We start from the raw sequence: 21264 nt of genomic DNA on the forward strand, positions 1-21264 counted from the left end.
CTGCTCCAGGCTTGCCCGGTCTGCCAACGTCGTCGCCGCCGCCGCCACCGCCGGCGGAGTGCCTAACTCCGTTGACGCAGATGATACCATGCCTGGACTACCTCACCAACATCACCGTCTTCACGCCCCCGGACATGTGCTGCGACGGCCTCAAGTCGATCATCACCAACGCGCCCATCTGCCTCTGCCACGGCATGAACGGCGACATGAGCAAGCTCTTCCCCACGCCCATCGATCCCATCCGGATGTTTATCCTGCCGCTCAGGTGCGGCACCATGCTGCCACTGCGGACGCTTTTCTCGTGCAACAGTAAGTACTCGCACCTCTTACCTAGCTGTAGCTCTACTATCTAGCATAGTTTCGTTACATTGTACTATAGTTCTTATTAAGCTGGCAATATGAACTTTGTGACTGATTTGACAGGTCAATCAGTGCCGCCGCTGCTGCCTCCTACTCCAACGCCTCCTGCTTCTCCCGTGTCACCCGGACCGCCATCGGTGGCTCCAAAGTCGCCAGCGCCCGCTGCTTCTCCCGTGTCAACACCTACAGGTAATACCTCTTTTTGATCTACTATGTACTCCACATTACTGAACAACAGCTTGAATTTCTTTCATCTATGTGCTTCACTCTAATGTATATCGTTCCCTTCTGATTTTGACTTTCTCAGAGGTGTCGCCATAGAAGCAAGAGGAAGAGGACGTATGATGGGTCGGTGGACTTGTGAAGATTAGATCGATGTTTAGTTACATATGTATAGGAAATATAGCCAATTGTCGGCTTAGTTTTATTAAGATACTAGTATATAGCACCGGAGATAATTGTCCTCATCGTTCAGTAGTTGTCGTACGTAGTACATAGTGCTACTTTATCATAAATACAGTCATATGTAAGGTCTCGTGAAATCTGAATTCTTATTATTGGTGTTTGCTTCGCGTGATGGGTTGTACATTTATATGCGTGTGTACTGCTTCGATCTGTTTATGCTTGAAAGTTGGAGGTTGTATAAATCAGGCCGAAATTTCCGAAGCTCTTACAAAATCGATTGGTGAACAAGGGTTCACATGCATATTTCGAGTACCTCTTTAAGTTATACATGACTCGGGGCCCTTTTTTGGAATCAAGAGTTCAAGACTGGTTGTACCATTATGACATATAATTGCATCACCTTATCTTCAAAAAAATATTACTCCGTACTGCCTTCATAAACCTCCTCCTTGAAACGCAACTGATAATTCCTCATCTGAAACGGCTTACATAAATCCTCTTTCATCTCTGCATTGACCTTTTGCTCGAATAAATTTTAAAATAAAGCCTCCACACAGGTACCACATAAAACCAGTTACAAAAGGTATTGTACCACACACAAAAAAAAACCAATCCGTTGCTGCCGAGGACAAAAAGTCCGTCAATCACGTGGCGACGTCGTTTGTGCAGGACTCTGCATCCTCATCTGCAGAGCTGCTATTCCAAGGGAATGACATGGTTGCTACTCCGTACAGGTTGATTGTGCAGGTGACTGTCGGGTTTGATGTTGGTTCAGCGTTTAGGTTGGTTCAGCGTTTAGGTTGGTTCATCTTGTTCGCTTTCAGTTCCACATGACACCCAAACATAAAAAAAAATTGATACTAAAATCAGATGGAATCAAAATGAGATGCTACCAGAACAGAATTTGGAATCCAGTTGAATGAAACAGACTGAAATCATGCGAGCCAAACTGAGTTCATGTCCTTTCCTCTGGTCAGGCAACATACAGTACTCCTCAAAAGAAGCACGCATGGATGAATTTCTCAGCACTCAAATATGCAAAATTAGAATGTCTAACATGAACGACATGAGGCAGTGCCACAGTGAATAATTTCACATGCACAGCAACAAAATCTCTCACCGAACATATCCACAAACAGAAAAACTAGCCATAAAGAGAGAAAAGTATATGCATATAGGACACTTAATTAATAATCATTTCAGTCATAATCCTCCTCGGTTATACTCTGCAAACTGCAAAAATATCCAAAGTTTCTCTCAAGTCTAACACATCCAAAGTGCACAACAGAAAATCTAATCATAGAGAAAGTTTATACATATAGGAATCCGCAAGTGTTAACTAATAATCATTCCAGTCATACTCATAATCATCCTCACTTGTATCGTCCGAACTCCACTGGCCGTGGTTGTCTTCTCCAAGTGCACTGTCTGGGATGTCCAGAGTCGACCAAGTCACCGTCACCTGTATAGTGGCGAAACTGAGCCTGAAACTTACGATCGAATCTCCATGTTTCTGAACATTGAAGACATGAAACCGATGAACAGAATCTGAGCCATCGCTCCGACCAATCTTCAACACCACAATCAATTTGGTGCGTTTCTTCACAGAAAACACAAACCTGTCCAGGTCACATGGCGCCTCAGCGACAATACCATCGAAGAGCCGTGCTTTCTCCAGTAATCCGCTGCCAGAAGCGATCAGGCACAGGCTCATGCCACCGCAGCACACTTCTGATATCCGGACCTGTATCGTCGCCTCCGCTGCCTCATACAGATGTGCCAGATTTATGTCCACTGCACCACCCTCACCGCCAAGCCGTTCAGTAAAGGCCATATCGATCGGCGGGTCCATGTCGCTGAAGAGGACAGCCCCGTCAATGAGCTGCAGGTCTTCTTCTTCTGATTCTCCAGTCTTGACCTTCATGTCGAACTCGATCAACACAGGGGATGTCATTTCGATGCCTCTCTTGGGCCCAGACATTTGTATCAACCAGTCATCATCCCCAACCACGATGAATGGATCATCTCTTCTGCGGTTGAACAGGTAATTACGCCTTGGGTTCAGGAGGTCCCGGGCAGCCAGGTATCCATACAATTGAACTGGGCCATCCAAGGAATCAACATAAATATATGCTAGCTTCAGCCAGTATATCTGCATCATATTGCAATACACATGGCTTTGACATTCTCGGGAGTACGGCTGACACTTGGGATTCTTGGACATCATCATTGGCTTCAGATAAGCTGGGAGCAGCAGTAGAAGCATTGCACATGAATTAATTTGATAACTGGAAATGAAATCACTAAAGCTAGCATATATTTATGTGACACAAGCAAGGTTTCACATGGCAATCATCAATTTGGGGAGGATATCGGAAAAGCATTACGAGAGCTACTCCACATCGTAGTCCTAAATGCTAGAAAACAGAAACAAAACTTCAGTACAATAGAGTTCACCTATCAAATAATAATATCGTAGTCCTAAAATTTGGGTCAGATGGGCACCTAATAAGCACAATTTGTAATAACTATGTAAAAACTCAGATGGTACTGCCGCTTGATAAATTGCTGACTATGAATGTTAATCATTTGCCACATGTTTTCTGGGATGAAAATACAACAAACAAACCATTTCCTCTTTCAATCTGTAGTTGCAAATGATGTCTGAAATATAGTGGCGCAGATTTTATTAAGAGTCTACCTCGTCATGATGCAAGCGATAAAAAGTGTGATTACATAAGCTGCATGATGGAAGAAAGAAATGATTTTTTGGTTTAACAAACAAATCTGGTAACATGAGGAGAGACAACGTGGAGTAGGTGCAAGGCACACACAAACGAACTCAGTTATAGTGGAAATTAAGAATTGGGGCATCGTTTTGATGTACTACCCAACTCAATACATAAATCAAAGTTAAAGAAAACTAGAATATAATCTTATAATAACATGGAAATTCAAGGATTTATTCGAATGGCATCCATTAATTTAACATAAAAGCTACTAGTAAGTTTTACGATTTCAATAAATGAATAAAAGAAGACGAGAGGCTTACTCTCGTCGGTGATGCTCGTACGATACAGTCTCTTCAAAAAAGAGGATTCATTGAGGATGGATCCATCACGATGCTTCATGTCCACCAGCAGCGTCTTGAACGTCACGTCCTCGACGGGATAGCCGCCGCCGCCCAAGTTTCTCTTCCGCGAAGGTGCGACAGGAAGGGGCGGCGCGGCGCCCATCCGGATCGCCGTGCGATCGGCTGTGCGCGTGGAGGAGCTGCCGCTCTCCGTCGCCCCCCGTGGCCCATCGCCTGTCCCATCGCCCGTCCGGATGACCACGACATTGGTTAACTTGTGCGGCTGCGGCTGCTCGCCACTCTCCATCCCTCTTCGATTGCGGGAGTAGTTTAGTTTTAGGGTTTAAAAATGATTCGTTTCTATGCCTGTCACCTGTCACCTATTTTAATCGACTAGCAAATTCGTGTGTATTCATACACGTTTATTGAAATTTTCATGGACATGGAGAATTTCACAGCAAATTATTTTTTACTTAACAGGACGAAGCATACTATGGACTGAGAGGTCTTCATCTCTTTGTCAGTCTCGTTCCTTACAAAGTTTCTCGCATATAGGGGGGCAACTTTAGGTCGTTTGGATGCCGAAGGGAAATTTTGGTTTAGCATCACACGGCTTTCAAAGTAGGCTGAAAGCTGATCCAGTAGGCACGACTCGATTTAGGTGTTACGTGGCGGGACAAACGCTGGCGAGCTCAAACTGAGAAAGCGGATACACGCGGGAGACGGCGCGACACATTGGGAACACGCGCCACAAAATCTCGTCACCGCCAACTCTCCCCTCTCACTCGCCCTTTCGCATCTACCCTGTCCTCTCCCTTCTCTCTCCCCTCACTATTGGTTGTTGCATTGCCGCTGGTAGATTGAAGACCATCGCTGCGACGGCAGAAGAGAAGGCAATCAGAACCCTCATATGACAAACTTGCGTCGCAACCGCATTTCCCCCTTGTTTGAGCACAGGTTCATCAATGGCGTTAAGTTCTTAGTCCACTCTTAGACGGTTGTAAATGCTAAATCATTATAATCGAGCATACCCTAGCCGCCTCCGGGTCGCTCCAAGGTGATCGCGCCGCTGCCAAAAGTCACCCACTCCGAGCATTCTACCACCACTTTCGTCGGAGGAAGCTGTCTCACGGCGGATGCCGACAGCGGGAGTGTTGGAGATATGCTCAAGAGGCAATAATAAAATGGTTATTATAATATATCTTTGTGTTTATGATAATGTTTACATACCATGCTATAATTGTATTAACCGAAACATTGATACATGTGTGTTATGTGAACAACAAGGAGTCCCTAGTAAGCCTCTTAACTAGCTTGTTGATTAATAGATGATTAGTTTCATAATCATGAACATTGGATGTTATTAATAACAAGGTTATATCATTATATGAATGATGTAATGGACATACCCAATTAAGCGTAGCATAAGATCACGTCATTAAGTTATTTGCTATAAGCTTTCGATACATAGTTACCTAGTCCTTTTTACCATGAGATCATGTAAATCACTTATACCGGAAAGGTACTTTGATTACATCAAACGCCACTGCGTAAATGGGTGGTTATAAAGGTGGGATTAAGTATCCGGAAAGTATGAGTTGAGGCATATGGATCAACGGTGGGATTTGTCCATCCCGATGACGGATAGATATACTCCGGGCCCTCTCGGTGGAATGTCGTCTAATTAGCTTGCAAGCATATGAATAAGTTCATAAGAGACTACATACCACGGTATGAGTAAAGAGTACTTGTCGGGAGACGAGGTTGAACAAGGTATAGAGAGATACCGATGATCAAACCTCGGACAAGTAAAATATCGCGTGACAAAGGGAATTGGTATCGTATGTGAATGGTTCATTCGATCACTAAGTCATCGTTGAATATGTGGGAGCCATTATGGATCTCCAGATCCCTCTATTGGTTATTGGTCGGAGAGAAGTCTCAATCATGTCTACATAGTTCACGAACCGTATGGTGACACACTTAAGGTTTGATGTCGTTTAAGTAGATATGGAAATATGGAATGGAGTTCGAAGTTTTGTTCGGAGTCTCGGATGGGATCCAGGACATCACGAGGAGGTCCGGAATGGTCCGGAGAATAAGATTCATATATAGGAAGTCATTTTCTAGTTTTGAAAATGATCCGGTATTTTTCCTGGAAGGTTCTAGAAGGTTCTAGAAGAGTCCGGAAGAAATCACCATGGAAGGTGGAGTCCCAGAGGGATTCCACCCACCTTGGCCGGCCAGCCTAAGGGAGGAGGAGTCCCAAGTGGACTCCTCCCCATGGTGGCCGGCCACCCCACCAAGGAAAGGGGAGTCCCACTCCCCTAGGTTAGGTCATATGGAAGGTTTATGTTGGGGTCTTATTCGGAGACTTTTGACCTAATCCTTGGGGCTTCCACCTATATAAAGAGAGGAGAGGAGGGGCTGGCCGGCCACTCTTGGCTCCACCTTGGCCGCACCCCTATGAGGGCCGGCGCCCAAGCCCCCTCTCCCCAAAACCCTAGCTACCTCTCCTCTACCACATCTCCCGCATATGCTTAGCGAAGCTCCACCGGAGATCTCCATCGACACCGCCACCACGCCGTCGTGCTGTCGGGATTCCAAGGAGGATCTACTACTTCCGCTGCCCGCTGGAACGGGGAGAAGGACGTCGTCATCAACACCGAACGTGTGACCGAGTACGGAGGTGCTGCCCGATTGTGGCACCGTCAAGATCTTCTACGCGCTTTTGAAAGCGGCAAGTGATCGTCTAGCGCAACAACGAGAGCCTCCTCTTGTAGGCTTTGGAAATCTTCAAGGGTTAGTCTCGTTCATCCCCTCGTTGCTCCCATCTTCTAGATTGCATCTTGGCTTGGATTGCGTTCTCGCGGTAGGAAATTTTTTGTTTTCTATGCTATGAATCCCTACAGTGGTATCAGAGCAATGTCTATGCATAGATGGTTGCACGAGTAGAACACAATTGTTTTGTGGGCGTTGATGCTTTGTTGTCTTTAGTTCGAGTACTTTGCATCTTTGTGGCATGATGGGATGAAGCGGCTCGGGCTAACTTTACATGACCGCGTTCATGAGACTTGCTCCACGTTCGACATGCAACTTGTATTGCATAAGTGGCTTTGCGGGTGTCTGTCTCTCCCACCATAGTGAAGATTCAATTTACTCTTTCTATTGGCAACACTAGTATCACCGTTGTGGTTCATGTTCATAGGTAGATTAGATCTTACTCGAAAACCCTAAACCACGTAAAATATGCAAACCAAATTAGAGGCGTCTAACTTGTTTTTGCAGGGTTTGGTGATGTGATATGGCCATGATGTGATGATGAATATGTATGAGATGATCATTATTGTATTGTGGCAACCGGCGAGAGCCTTATGGTTGTCTTTATATTTCATGTTGAGTATTATTTCAAAGTAGTTGTAATAGTTGCTACATGCGGTGAACAACCATGAAGACGGCGCCATGGACCTTGACGCTACGCCGACGATGATGGAGATCATGCCCGTTGATGATGGAGATCAAGTCCGTGCTTTGGAGATGAAGATCAAAGACGCAAAGACTAAAGGGCCATATCATATCACATTATGAATTGCATGTGATGTTAATCCTTTATGCATCTTATTTTGCTTAGAACGCGACGGTAGCATTATAAGATGATGCCTCACATTAATATCAAGATAATAAAGTGTTCTCCCCTCGTATGCACCGTTGATATAGTTCGTCGTTTCGAAGCATCTCGTGATGATCGGATGTGATAGACTCAACGTTCACATACAACGGGTGTAAGCCATGTTGCACACGCGGAATACTTGGGTTTGCTTGACGAGCCTAGCATGTACAGACATGGGCTCGGGACAACGGAAACCGAAAGGTTGAACACGAGTCATATGGATGATATGATCAACATGTTGATGTTCACCATTGAAGCTACATCATCTCACGTGATGATCGGTTTTGGTGTAGTGGATGTGGATCGTGTACCACTTAACAACTATGAGGGATGTTGTATTAAGGGGGAGTTCATTAGTAATTAGATTAAAACATGAACTAATTATCATAAACATAGTCTGAGTAGTATTTTGAATTAATTTGTAGTATTGGCATTCGTTTTCTACCAAGCGCTAGTCTTGTTATTGAGATAGAAATACTGTTAAAATCTGAAAACAAACTTTACGGACTGGTACCGTATTGTTAAAGAATCAAGAAATGATTAAGTCCTATTGCAAACTTTTAGTAAACCTCACATTGTTGATTCAAAGAGCTATGGTTTCAATTAGTACCTAAAGTTATCTTGTCTCCGTGAAACTTGAAGTTCAAATATGTTTGAAAAGTAAGGAGTCTGGAAATTTTGTTTTCGAAATAATCAAGGTATGAGATATATGTGATATCTAAGACCTTATGCAAGATGATAGAATATAATTTGGTGAGACTACATAAACTCATAAGTTTTATGGGAATGTAGGAAGGTTGAAGACGCAAGGCGTCCCAATCCTCCAACTATTGGGGCACTAACGATATTCGCATATCCATGAAGTGATCGTCCTTAGTATGCACCGTTGCTAAGACTCGTCGTTTCGAAGCATCTCGTGATGATCGGGTTTGATAGATTCTACGTGTGCATACAACGGGTGCAAGCCAGTTTTGCACATGCGAATACTAAGGTTAAACTTTACGAGCCTAACATGTACAGACATGGTCTCGGAAAGTCGTCATGATGGATAAAATTATGAGTGAAATTGTTCATCATATTACAAAGTTACTAATAGTGAAATCTGGAACACTTGTCATATGATGATCAACTTCAAAGTAAGAACCTCAAGGTTATTGGTATTTGACCAACAAACCTAGAAGTTATTGAAGGTGAAGTGTTTTCTGAGAATGAGGAAAGCTAAAAGAGAAACTACAAAAGATATTTTGGCAGAAAGAAAGAAAAGACTAGAAAGTCTAGCTCAGATGTATATAAATGATTGATGTCTACGGGAGTTCTATTCTTGTAGACAGTGTTGGGCCTCCAAGAGCAGAGGTTTGTAGAACAGCAGCAAGTTTCCCTTAAGTGGATCACCCTGATGACCCACAAGTATAGGGGATCGCAACAGTCTTCGAGGGAAGTAAAACCCAAATTTATTGATTCGACACAAGGGGAGGTAAAGAATACTTATAAGCCTTAACAACTGAGTTGTCAATTCAGCTGCACCTGGAAAAGCACTAGTAACAGGGGTGATGTGAAAGTAGCAGTAATATGGGAGCAGTAGTAACAGTAACACAGCAGGAGTAATAGTAATATGAGAGCAATGGTACCAGAAAACAGTTGACATGTAGAACGAGTATATGATGATGAAAGATGGACCGGGGTTCCCAGCTATCTACACTAGTGGTAACTCTCCAATAACAAGTGTTGGGTGAACAAATTACAGTCGGGCAATTGATAGGATTGAAATAGCATTAAGACAAAATATCAAGATCATTAATCATGTAGGCATGTTTTCCAATAATAGTCGTACGTGCTCGCAATGAGAAACTTGCACAACATCTTTTGTCCTACCAGCCGGTGGCAGCCGGGCCTCAAGGGAAACTACTCGGATATTAAGGTACTCCTTTTAATAGAGCACCGGAGCAAAGCATTAACACTCCGTGAAAACATGTGTCCCTCACATCACCGCCATCCCCTCCGGTTGTCCCGATTTCGTCACTTCGGGGCCTTTGGTTCCGGACAGTGACATGTGCATACAACTTGTAGATACAATCTAAGCAATAATTATAAAGCTCAAATCTAAGATCATGGCACTCGGGCCCTAGTGACAAGCATTAAGCATAACAAGATTGCAGCAACGATAACTTCATAAACTTTGTAGATAGACAATCATAACGTAACAATCCATCGGATCCCGACAAACACAACACCGATTACATCGAGATGAATCTCAATCATGTAAGGCAGCTCATGAGATCATTGTATTGAAGTACATGGGGGAGAGAATACCAACTAGCTACAGCTAGAACCCATAGTCCATGGGGGAACTACTCACGGAGCATGGCGGAGGCGGTGGCGTTGATGGAGATGGCTTCCGGGGCACTTCCCCGTCCCGGCGAGGTGCCGGGACAGAGTTCCGTCCCCCGAATTGGAGTTTCGCGACGGTGGCGGCGCCCCGGAGTCTTTCCGGAGTTTCATCAATTGGTATCTGCGTTTTTAGGTCGAAAGGGCTTTTATAGGCGAAGAGGCGGCGCGAGGGGGCACTCGGGGGCGCCACACCCTAGGCCGGCGCGGCCTAGGCCTGGCCCGCGCCGCCATGTGGTGTGGTGGCCCCCTGGCCCCTCTCCGACTCTTCTTCGGTGTTCGGAGCCTTCCGGAGAAAATAGGAGGTTTGGCGTTGATTTCGTCCAATTCCGAGAATATTGCCCGAACGACCTTTACGGAACCAAAAACGACGGAAAACGAGAACTGCACCGTGGCATCTCGTTAATAGGTTAGTTCCGGAAAATGCATGAAAACATTATAAAGTGCAAGCAAAACATGTAAGTATTGTCATAAAACAAGCATGGAACGACAGAAATTATGGATACGTCGGGGACGTATCAGCATCCCCAAGCTTAGTTCCTGCTCGTCCCGAGCAGGTAAACGATAAAAAGAATAATTTCTGTAGTGACATGCTACTTACATAACCTTGATCATACTATTACAAAGCATATGAAATGAATGAAGTGACTCAAGGCAATGATCTATAGTTGCTAACAAGTAGATAACATATAGCAAAACTTTTCATGAAGAGTACTTTCAAGACAAGCATCAAAATTCTTGCATATGAGTTAACTCATAAAGCAATAGATTCAAAGTAAAGGCATCGAAACAACACAAAGGAAGATATAAGTTTCAGCGGTTGCTTTCAACTTTCAACATGTATATCTCATGGATATTGTCAACACAAAGTAATATGATGAATGCAAATATGCAAGTATGTAAGAATCAATGCACGGATTGACACAAGTGTTTGCTTCTAAGATGGAAGGAAGTAGGTAAACCGACTCAACATAAAGTAAAAGAATGGCCCTTCAAAGAGGAAAGCATCGATTGCTATATTTGTGCTAGAGCTTTGGTTTTGAAAACATAAAGAGAGCATAAAAGTAAAGTTTTGAGAGGTGTTTGTTGTTGTCAACGAATGGTAGTGGGCACTCTAACCCCCTTGCCGAGACAAACCTTCAAGAGCGGCTCCCATGAAATATTTTTATTTTTGGGTGGCACTCCTTCCAACCTTTCTTTCACAAACCATGGCTAACCGAATCCTCGGGTGCCTGCCAACAATCTCATACCATGAAGGAGTGCCTTTTTATTTTAGTTTTATTATGATGACACTCCTCCCAACCTTTGCTTACACAAGCCATGGCTAACCGAATCCTTCGGGTGCCGTCCAACAATCACATACCATGGAGGAGTGTCTATTTTTGTTAATTAATTTGGGACTCGGGAATCCCATTGCCAGCTCTTTTTGCAAAATTATTGGATAAGCGGATGAAGCCACTAGTCCGTTGGTGAAAGTTGCCCAACAAGAATGAAAGATAAACACCACATACTTCCTCATGAGCTATAAAACATTAACACAAATTGAGGTAATAAATTTTGAATTGTTTAAAGGTAGCACTCAAGCAATTTACTTTGGAATGGCAGGAAATACCACATAGTAGGTAGGTATGGTGGACACAAATGGCATAGTGGTTGGCTCAAGTATTTTGGATGCATGAGAAGTATTCCCTCTCGATACAAGGCTTAGGCTAGCAAGGCTATTTGAAGCAAACACAAGTATGAACCGGTACAGACAAAACTTACATAAGAACATATTGCAAGCATTATAATACTCTACACTGTCTTCCTTGTTGCTCAAACACTTTTACTAGAAAATATCTAGACCTTAAGAGAGATCAATTATGCAAACCAATTTCAACAAGCTCTACAGTAGTTCTCCTCTAATAGGCTTAGACTACATGAAAAAACTTAATCATGATCTACTTGAGAGCTCAAAACAATTGCCAGGTGTCAAATTATCCAAGACATATGAGGCATTTTCCTTTTACAACCAAATAAGAATTGTAGCTTCCAACTTTTATCATTGAACATTAAAAGTAAAACGAAGAACAAGTGTTCATATGAAAAAGCGGAGCGTGTATCTCTCCCACACAAGGATTGCTAGGATCCGAATTTATTCAAACATAAACAAAAATAAAAGCACACGAGACGCTCCAAGTAAAACACATATGATGTGACCGAATAAAAATATAGTTTCGGGGAGGAACCTGATAAGTTGATGAAGAAGGGGATGCCTTGGGCATCCCCAAGCTTAGACAGCTTGAGTCTTCTTGAAATATGCAGGGATGAACCACGGGGGCATCCCCAAGCTTAGACTTTTCACTCTTCTTGATCATATATCATCCTCCTCTCTTGACCCTTGAAAACTTCCTTCACACCAAACTTCTCATAAACTTCATTAGAGGGGTTAGTACTCAAAAATTTGAATCCACCTTGGTCCTGTAGTGGCACATTGCAAGAACTCAATAAAACATTAGCTACAGCCCTCTACGTCTAGAAAACCTCGCTTAAAGTCCACAAGAGACAATGCAAAAAACAGAGACAGAATCTGCCAAAACAGAACAGCCAGTAAAGACGAATTTTAATAAAATACTTCCGTTGCTCAAATCAGAAAACTCAAAACTAATGAAAGTTGCGTACATATCTGAGGATCACTCACGTAAATTGGCATAATTTTCTGAGTTACCTACAGAGAATTTTGCCCAGATTCGTGACAGCAAAGAAATCTGTTTCAGCGCAGAAATCCAAATCTAGTATCAACCTTCGATTAGAGGCTTCACTTGGCACAACAAAACACAAAACTAAGATAAGGAGAGGTTGCTACAGTAGTAAACAACTTCCAAGACACAAATATAAAACAAAGTACTGTAGCAAAATAACACATGGGTTATCTCCCAAGAAGTTCTTTTCTTTATAGCCATTAAGATGGGCTCAGCAGTTTTAATGATGCACTCGCAAGAGATAGTATTAGAGGCAAAAGAGAGCATCAAGAGGTAAATTCAAAACACATTTAAGCCTAACATGCTTCCTATGCAAAGGAATCTTGTAAATAAACAAGTTCATGAAAAGCAAAGTAACAAGCATAAGAAGATAAAACAAGAATAACTTCAAAAATTTCAGCATATAGAGAGGTGTATTAGTACCATGAAAATTTCTACTACCATATTTTCCTCTCTCATAATAATTTTCAGTAGCTTCATGAACAAACTCAACAATATAGCTATCACATGCATCATACTTTTCATGATCCACAAACATATAATTTTTATCTAGTTCAAGAATAGTGGAATTAAAACTTTCAAACTTACTTTTATCAATAATATAACAAGGTAGTTGATCAATCTCAAGAGATATGGGACTCATAGAATAAGTCAAGAACTCTCCAATTCCATTTTCATTAGTAGTACAATTAATATTATTAAGTAACATAGGACCATCATCTAGAGCTTTATCATAGACATTTGCCAAACAAAATTCTTTAGTACCATGCATTTCGACATCGAGGCACAAACAAAGCATTATCATAAGATTTATCAAAGTAGCATGGATTATCATAGATAACAGTAGCATAATCATTCTCACAAGTATTACTCATAGGTACTATTTCAAGAGAATCCACAGGAACATAACATTCAACCTCTTCCGGTAAGCATGGAGGACAATCAAATAGTGTAAGAGATAAAGAGTTACTCTCATTAGAAGGTTGACATGGGTAGCTAATCCATTCTTCCTCCTTTTGTTCGTCGCTCTCTTCTTCTTTTTCATCCAATGAGCTTTCAAGTTCATCAATTTCCTCCTCTTTTTCATCCAATGAGCTTTCAGATTCATCAATTTCTTCTTCCACCGGTTCCTGCAAATTGTGAGTGCATTCTTTTGCATTAATGTGTCTCTCTTTATAATCAAGGATATAAGGATTCCTACTGTAGCATTCTATGCAAGAATTAAGGATAGTAGAGACATAATCTTTAAGGCCCTTACAAACAACACAAGTTTCATAATTCTCAACCATGAAGGATTCTATCTCGGAGGCTCCCATAAATAAGACAAATTGTTCTACCTCTTCGAACCCATAATGAATATAGCAATTCCGATTATAGTTCTTAATTAAAAATTCCTCACTAAAGCCACATTGAAATTTAAGATGTTTAGTATCCTGTTGAGAGCAACAGATTATATCATGGCGTTCAAGCAAGATTTTAGCAATTGTATTCAATTTTTCTATCATAGCACTCATTATTTTACCAGTTCTTGATTCTCTATAACAATTATAACATTCTATAAGCTCCAAGTAGGTTGTTGGTTCTCCCATAACAGCAGTTTTTAATTTTTTGGTTTTTCAAATTTTTATGGATTTTTGGGTATATGAGACAAATAAAACAAGACAAAAATAAACTAAGCAAAAGTAAACTAAGCAAACTAATACTAGACAGAAATAAACTAAGCACAAGTAAACTAGGAAAAAGTAAACTAAGCAAAACAAAACAAAATAAAACAGAGAGAGAGGTAGAGTGTACTCCCCAGGTGAACTTATGAGTAGAGCTATGCCTCCCCGGCAACGGCGCCAGAAAATAGTCTTGATGACCCACAAGTATAGGGGATCGCAACGAGTCTTCGAGGGAAGTAAAACCCAAATTTATTGATTCGACACAAGGGGAGGTAAAGAATACTTATAAGCCTTAACAAGCTGAGTTGTCAATTCAGCTGCACACTGGAAAAGCACTAGTAACAGGGGTGATGTGAAAGTAGCAGTAATATGGGAGCAGTAGTAACAGTAACACAGCAGGAGTAATAGTAATATGAGAGCAATGGTACCAGAAAACAGTTGACATGTAGAACGAGTATATGATGATGAAAGATGGACCGGGGTTCCCAGCTATCTACACTAGTGGTAACTCTCCAATAACAAGTGTTGGGTGAACAAATTACGAGTCGGGCAATTGATAGGATTGAAATAGCATTAAGACAAAATATCAAGATCATTAATCATGTAGGCATGTTTTCCAATAATAGTCGTACGTGCTCGCAATGAGAAACTTGCACAACATCTTTTGTCCTACCAGCCGGTGGCAGCCGGGCCTCAAGGGAAACTACTCGGATATTAAGGTACTCCTTTTAATAGAGCACCGGAGCAAAGCATTAACACTCCGTGAAAACATGTGTCCCTCACATCACCGCCATCCCCTCCGGTTGTCCCGATTTCGTCACTTCGGGGCCTTTGGTTCCGGACAGATGACATGTGCATACAACTTGTAGATACAATCTAAGCAATAATTATAAAGCTCAAATCTAAGATCATGGCACTCGGGCCCTAGTGACAAGCATTAAGCATAACAAGATTGCAGCAACGATAACTTCATAAACTTTGTAGATAGACAATCATAACGTAACAATCCATCGGATCCCGACAAACACAACACCGATTACATCAGATGAATCTCAATCATGTAAGGCAGCTCATGAGATCATTGTATTGAAGTACATGGGGGAGAGAATACCAACTAGCTACAGCTAGAACCCGTAGTCCATGGGGGAACTACTCACAGAGCATGGCGGAGGCGGTGGCGTTGATGGAGATGGCTTCCGGGGGCACTTCCCCGTCCCGGCAGGGTGCCGGGACAGAGTTCTGTCCCCCCGAATTGGAGTTTCGCGACGGTGGCGGCGCCCCCGGAGTCTTTCTGGAGTTTCGTCAATTGGTACTGCGTTTTTAGGTCGAAAGGGCTTTTATAGGCGAAGAGGCGGCGCAGGGGGGCACCTGGGGGCGCCACACCCTAGGCCGGCGCGGCCTAGGCCTGGCCCGCGCCGCCATGTGGTGTGGTGGCCCCCCGGCCCCTCTCAGAGCTCTTCTTCGGTGTTCGGAGCCTTCCGGAGAAAATAGGAGGTTTGGCGTTGATTTCGTCCAATTCGAGAATATTGCCCGAACAGCCTTTACGGAACCAAAAACAGCAGAAAACAGGAACTGGCACTGTGGCATCTCGTTAATAGGTTAGTTCCGGAAAATGCATGAAAACATTATAAAGTGCAAGCAAAACATGTAAGTATTGTCATAAAACAAGCATGGAACGACAGAAATTATGGATACGTCGGGGACGTATCACACCCAAGGTTTATCAAACTCAGGGAGGAAGAGGTCAAAGATATCCCTCTCATGCAACCCTGCAACCACAAAGCAAGAAGTCTCTTGTGTCCCCAACACACCTAATAGGTGCACTAGTTCGGCGAAGAGATAGTGAAATACGGGTGGTATAAATAAGTATGAGCGAGTAGCAACGGTGCCGGAAAAGTGCTTGCTGGCGTGTAGTTGATGGTGGTAGTATTGCAGCGGTAGTAACACGGTAAAACGAGTAAACAAGCAGCGATAGCGATATTTAGGAACAAGGCCTAGGGATTACACTTTCACTAGTGGACACTCTCAACATTGATCACATAACGAAACGAGATAAATGCACACTCTACACTCTTGTTGGATGATGAACACATTACGTAGGATTACACGAACCCTCAATGCCGGAGTTAACAAGCTCCACAATAATGCTCATATTTTAGTAACCTTTAGTGTAAGATAGATCAACAGACTAAACCAAGTACTAGCATAGCATGCACACTGTCACCTTCATGCATATGTAGGAGGAATAGATCACATCAATATTATCATAGCAATAGTTAACTTCGCAATCTACAAGAGATCATGATCATAGCATAAACCAAGTACTAACACGGTGCACACACACTGTCACCTTTACACACGTGCAGGAGGAATAGAACTACTTTAATAACTTTGCTAGAGTAGCACATAGATAGTAGTGATACAAAACTCATATGAATCTCAATCATGTAAAGCAGCTCATGAGATCATTGTATTGAGGTACATAGGAGAGAGATTAACCACATAGCTACCGGTACAGCCCCGAGCCTCGATGGAGAACTACTCCCTCCTCATGGGAGCAGCAGCGGTGATGAAGATGGCGGTGGAGATGGCAGCGAGTGTCGATGGAGAAGCCTTCCGGGGGCACTTCCCCGCTCCGGCAGGGTGCCGGAACAGAGACTCCTGTCCCCCAGATCTTGGCTTCGCGATGGCGGCGGCTCTGGAAGGTTTTCCGTATCGTGGTTCTTCGCAATAGGGTTTTCGATCCAGGGGCTTTATATAGGCGAAGAGGCGGCGCAGGAGGGTCGAAGGGGTGCCCACACCATAGGGTGGCGCGGGCCCACCCCTGGCCGCGCCGCCATGTGGTTTGGTGGGCCTGTGCCCCCTCCCTGGTGGCTCTCGGGTGTTCTGGATGCTTCCGGGGAAAATAGGAACTTGGGCGTTGATTTCGTCCGATTCCGAGAATATTTCGTTACTAGGATTTACGAAACCAAAAACAGCAGAAAACGAGAAGCGGCACTTCGGCATCTTGTTAATAGGTTAGTTCCGGAAAATGCACGAATATGACATAAAGTGTGCATAAAACATGTAGGTATCATCAATAATATGGCATAGAACATAAGAAATTATCGATACGTCGGAGACGTATCAAGCATCCCCAAGCTTAGTTACGCTCGTCCCGAGCGAGTAAAACGATAACAAAGATAATTTACGAAGTGATATGCCATCATAACCTTGATCATACTATTTGTAAACATATGTAGTGGATGCAGCGATCAAAACAATGGTAATGACATGAGTAAACAAGTGAATCATAAAGCAAAGACTTTTCATGAATAGTACTTCAAGACAAGTATTAATAAGTCTTGCATAATAGTTAACTCATAAAGCAATAAATCAAAGTAAAGGCATTGAAGCAACACAAAGGAAGATTAAGTTTCAGCGGTTGCTTTCAACTTGTAACATGTATATCTCATGGATAATTGTCAACATAGAGTAATATAACAAGTACAATATGCAAGTATGTAGGAATCAATGCACGGTTCACACAAGTGTTTGCTTCTTGAGGTGGAGAGAGATAGGTGAACTGACTCAACATTAAATTAAAAAGAATGGTCCTTCAAAGAGGAAAGCATCGATTGCTATATTTGTGCTAGAGCTTTTATTTTGAAAACATGAAACAATTTTGTCAACGGTAGTAATAAAGCATATGAGTTATGTACATTATATCTTACAAGTTGCAAGTCTCATGCATAGTATACTAATAGTGCCCGCACCTTGTCCTAATTAGCTTGGACTACCGGATCTTTGCAATGCACATGTTTTAACCAAGTGTCACAATGGGGTACCTCCATGCCGCTCGTACAAAGGTCTAAGGAGAAAGCTCGCATTTTGGATTTCTCGCTTTTGATTATTCTCAACTTAGACATCCATACCGGGACAACATGGACAACAGATAATGGACTCCTCTTTAATGCATAAGAATGTGGCAACAATTATTATTCTCATATGAGATTGAGGATATGTGTCCAAGAATGAAACTTCCACCATGAATCATGGCTTTAGTTAGCGGCCCAATGTTCTTCTCTAACAATATGCATGCTCCAACCATGAAGGTGGTAGATCTCTCTTACTTCAGACAAGACGGACATGCATAGCAACTCACATGATATTCAACAAAGAATAGTTGATGGCGTCCCCGAAACATGGTTATCGCACAACAAGCAACTTAATAAGAGATAAAATGCATAAGTACATATTCAATACCACAATAGTTTTTAAGCTATTTGTCCCATGAGCTATATATTGCAAAGGTGAATGATGGAATTTTAAAGGTAGCACTCAAGCAATTTACTTTGGAATGGCGGATAAATACCATGTAGTAGGTAGGTATGGTGGACACAAATGGCATAGTGGTTGGCTCAAGTATTTTGGATGCATGAGAAGTATTCCCTCTCGATACAAGGTTTAGGCTAGCAAGGTTATTTGAAACAAACACAAGGATGAACGGTACAGCAAAACTCACATAAAAGACACATTGTAAACATTATAAGACTCCATACCGTCTTCCTTGTTGTTCAAAACTCAATACTAGATGTTATCTAGACTCTAGAGAAACCAAATATGCAAACCAAATTGGCAAGCTCTAAGTATTTCTTCATTAATGGGTGCAAAGTATATGATGCAAGAGCTTAAACATGAGCACAACAATTGCCAAGTATCAAATTATCCAAGACATTTTAGAGTTACTACATGTATCATTTTCCAATTCCAACCATATAACAATTTAACGAAGATGAAACTTCGTCATGAATACTATGAGTAGAGCCTAAGGACATATTTGTCCATATGCTACAGCGGAGCGTGTCTCTCTCCCACAAAGTGAATGCTAGGATCCATTTTATTCAAACAAAACAAAAAACAAAAACAAACGAGACGCTCCAAGCAAAGTGCATAAGATGTGACGGAATAAAAATATAGTTTCGGGGAGGAACCTGATAATTTGTCGATGAAGAAGGGGATGCCTTGGGTATCCCCAAGCTTAGACGCTTGAGTCTTCTTATAATATGCGGGGGTGAACCACCGGGCATCCCCAAGCTTAGAGCTTTCACTCTTCTTGATCATATTGCATCATACTCCTCTCTTGATCCTTGAAAACTTCCTCCACACCAAACTCGAAACAACTCATTAGAGGGTTAGTGCATAATAAAAATTCACATGTTCGGAGGTGACACAATCATTCTTAACACTTCTGGACATTGCATAAAGCTACTTGGACATTAATGGATCAAAGAAATTCATCCAACATAGCAAAAGAGGCAATGCGAAATAAAAGGCAGAATCTGTCAAAACAGAACAGTCCGTAAAGATGGATTTTATTAGGCCACCAGACTTGCTCAAATGAAAATGCTCAAATTGAATGAAAGTTGCGTACATATCCGAGGATCATGCACGTAAATTGGCTTAATTTTCTGAGCTACCTACAGGGAGATAGACCCAGATTCGTGACGAGCAAAGAAATCTGGAACTGCGCAGTAATCCAAATCTAGTACTTACTTTTCTATCAAAGACTTTACTTGGCACAACAAAACATAAAACTAAGATAAGGAGAGGTTGCTACAGTAGTAAACAACTTCCAAGACACAAATATAAAACAAAGTACTGTAGCAAAATAACACATGGGTTATCTCCCAAGAAGTTCTTTCTTTATAGCCGTTAAGATGGGCTCAGCAGTTTTAATGATGCTCACATGAAAAATAGAGTATGAAGCAAAAGAGAGCATCAAGAAGCAAATTCAAAACAAATTTAAGTCTAACATGCTTCCTATGCATAGGAATCTTGTAAATAAACAAGTTCATGAAGAGCAAAGTAACAAGCATAGGAAGATAAAACAAGTGTAGCTTCAAAAATTTCAGCACATAGAGAGGCATTTTAGTAACATGAAAATTTCTACAACCATATTTTCCTCTCTCATAATAACTTTCAGTAGCATCATGAGCAAACTCAACAATATAACTATCACATAAAGCATTCTTATCATGAGTCTCATGCATAAAATTATTACTCTCCACATAAGCATAATCAATTTTATTAGTTGTAGTGGGAGCAAATTCAACAAAGTAGCTATCATTATTATTCTCATCATCAAATATAGGAGGCATATTGTAATCATAATCAAATTTATCCTCCATAACAGGCGGCACCAAAAGACCACTATCATTATAATCATCATAAATAGGAGGCAAAGTATCATCAAAGAAAATTTTCTCCTCAATGCTTGGGGGACTAAAAAGATCGTGAAAACCAGCTTCCCCAAGCTTAGAACTTTCTATATCATTATCAACAATGGTGTTCAAAGCGTTCATACTAATATTACTACCAGCATGCAAATAAGATTTCATAGGTTTTTTAATTTTCGCATCAAACAATCCATGTTTTAAATCAGGAAATAGAATAAGAAGCTCATTGTTGTCCATTATGCCCAACTAGTGTAAACAAGAAACAAAAAGATGCAATTGCAGGATCTAAAGGAAATAGCTTCGAGCACAAACACAATGGTGCCAGAAAAGTACTGTTACCCGGGACCGGAGTATGAGTGCCTTTTTACCTTTGCTCCCCGGCAACGGCGCCAAAAAAGTGCTTGCTGTCCACAACTGGCGCGTGGTTGACGAGGGAGGAAATCCCTGTGTAGAAGCTTTTCGTTCCCCGGCAACGGCGCCAGAAAAGTGCTTGATGTCTACGGGTGCTTCTATTCTTGTAGACAGTGTTGGGCCTCCAAGAGCAGAGGTTTGTAGAACAGCAGCAAGTTTCCCTTAAGTGGATCACCCAAGGTTTATCGAACTCGGGGAGGAAGAGGTCAAAGATATCCCTCTCATGCAACCCTGCAACCACAAAGCAAGAAGTCTCTTGTGTCCCCAACACACCTAATAGGTGCACTAGTTCGGCGAAGAGATAGTGAAATACAGGTGGTATAAATAAGTATGAGCA

General features: G+C 42.0%; 1 protein-coding gene across 1 annotated transcript; it reads right to left on the bottom strand.

Moving 5' to 3' along the window:
- Positions 1–1987: 1987 nt before the first annotated feature.
- On the bottom strand, positions 1988–4145 carry LOC124690234. Its single transcript, XM_047223646.1, has 2 exons — positions 3818–4145; positions 1988–3009 (listed from the first exon to the last, which is right to left on the bottom strand). The coding sequence occupies exons 1-2, from the start codon at positions 4143–4145 to the stop codon at positions 2105–2107; spliced, it is 1233 nt and encodes a 410-aa protein (XP_047079602.1). The 3' UTR covers positions 1988–2104.
- Between the last annotated feature and the right edge of the window lie 17119 nt (positions 4146–21264).

Source organism: Lolium rigidum, chromosome 2, assembly GCF_022539505.1.
Source record: "Lolium rigidum isolate FL_2022 chromosome 2, APGP_CSIRO_Lrig_0.1, whole genome shotgun sequence".
In the NCBI taxonomy this organism is placed as follows: domain Eukaryota; kingdom Viridiplantae; phylum Streptophyta; class Magnoliopsida; order Poales; family Poaceae; genus Lolium; species Lolium rigidum.

What these genes read in the sequence shown, in the direction of transcription:
- LOC124690234 (XM_047223646.1), bottom strand. Translation starts at nt 4,145, where the DNA reads ATGGAGAGTGGCGAGCAGCCGCAGCCGCACAAGTTAACCAATGTCGTG. An exon ending in TACGAGCATCACCGACGAGA is followed by an intron (nt 3,010 to 3,817) that starts GTAAGCCTCTCG and finishes TGCTGCTCCCAG; the next exon opens with CTTATCTGAAGCCAATGATG.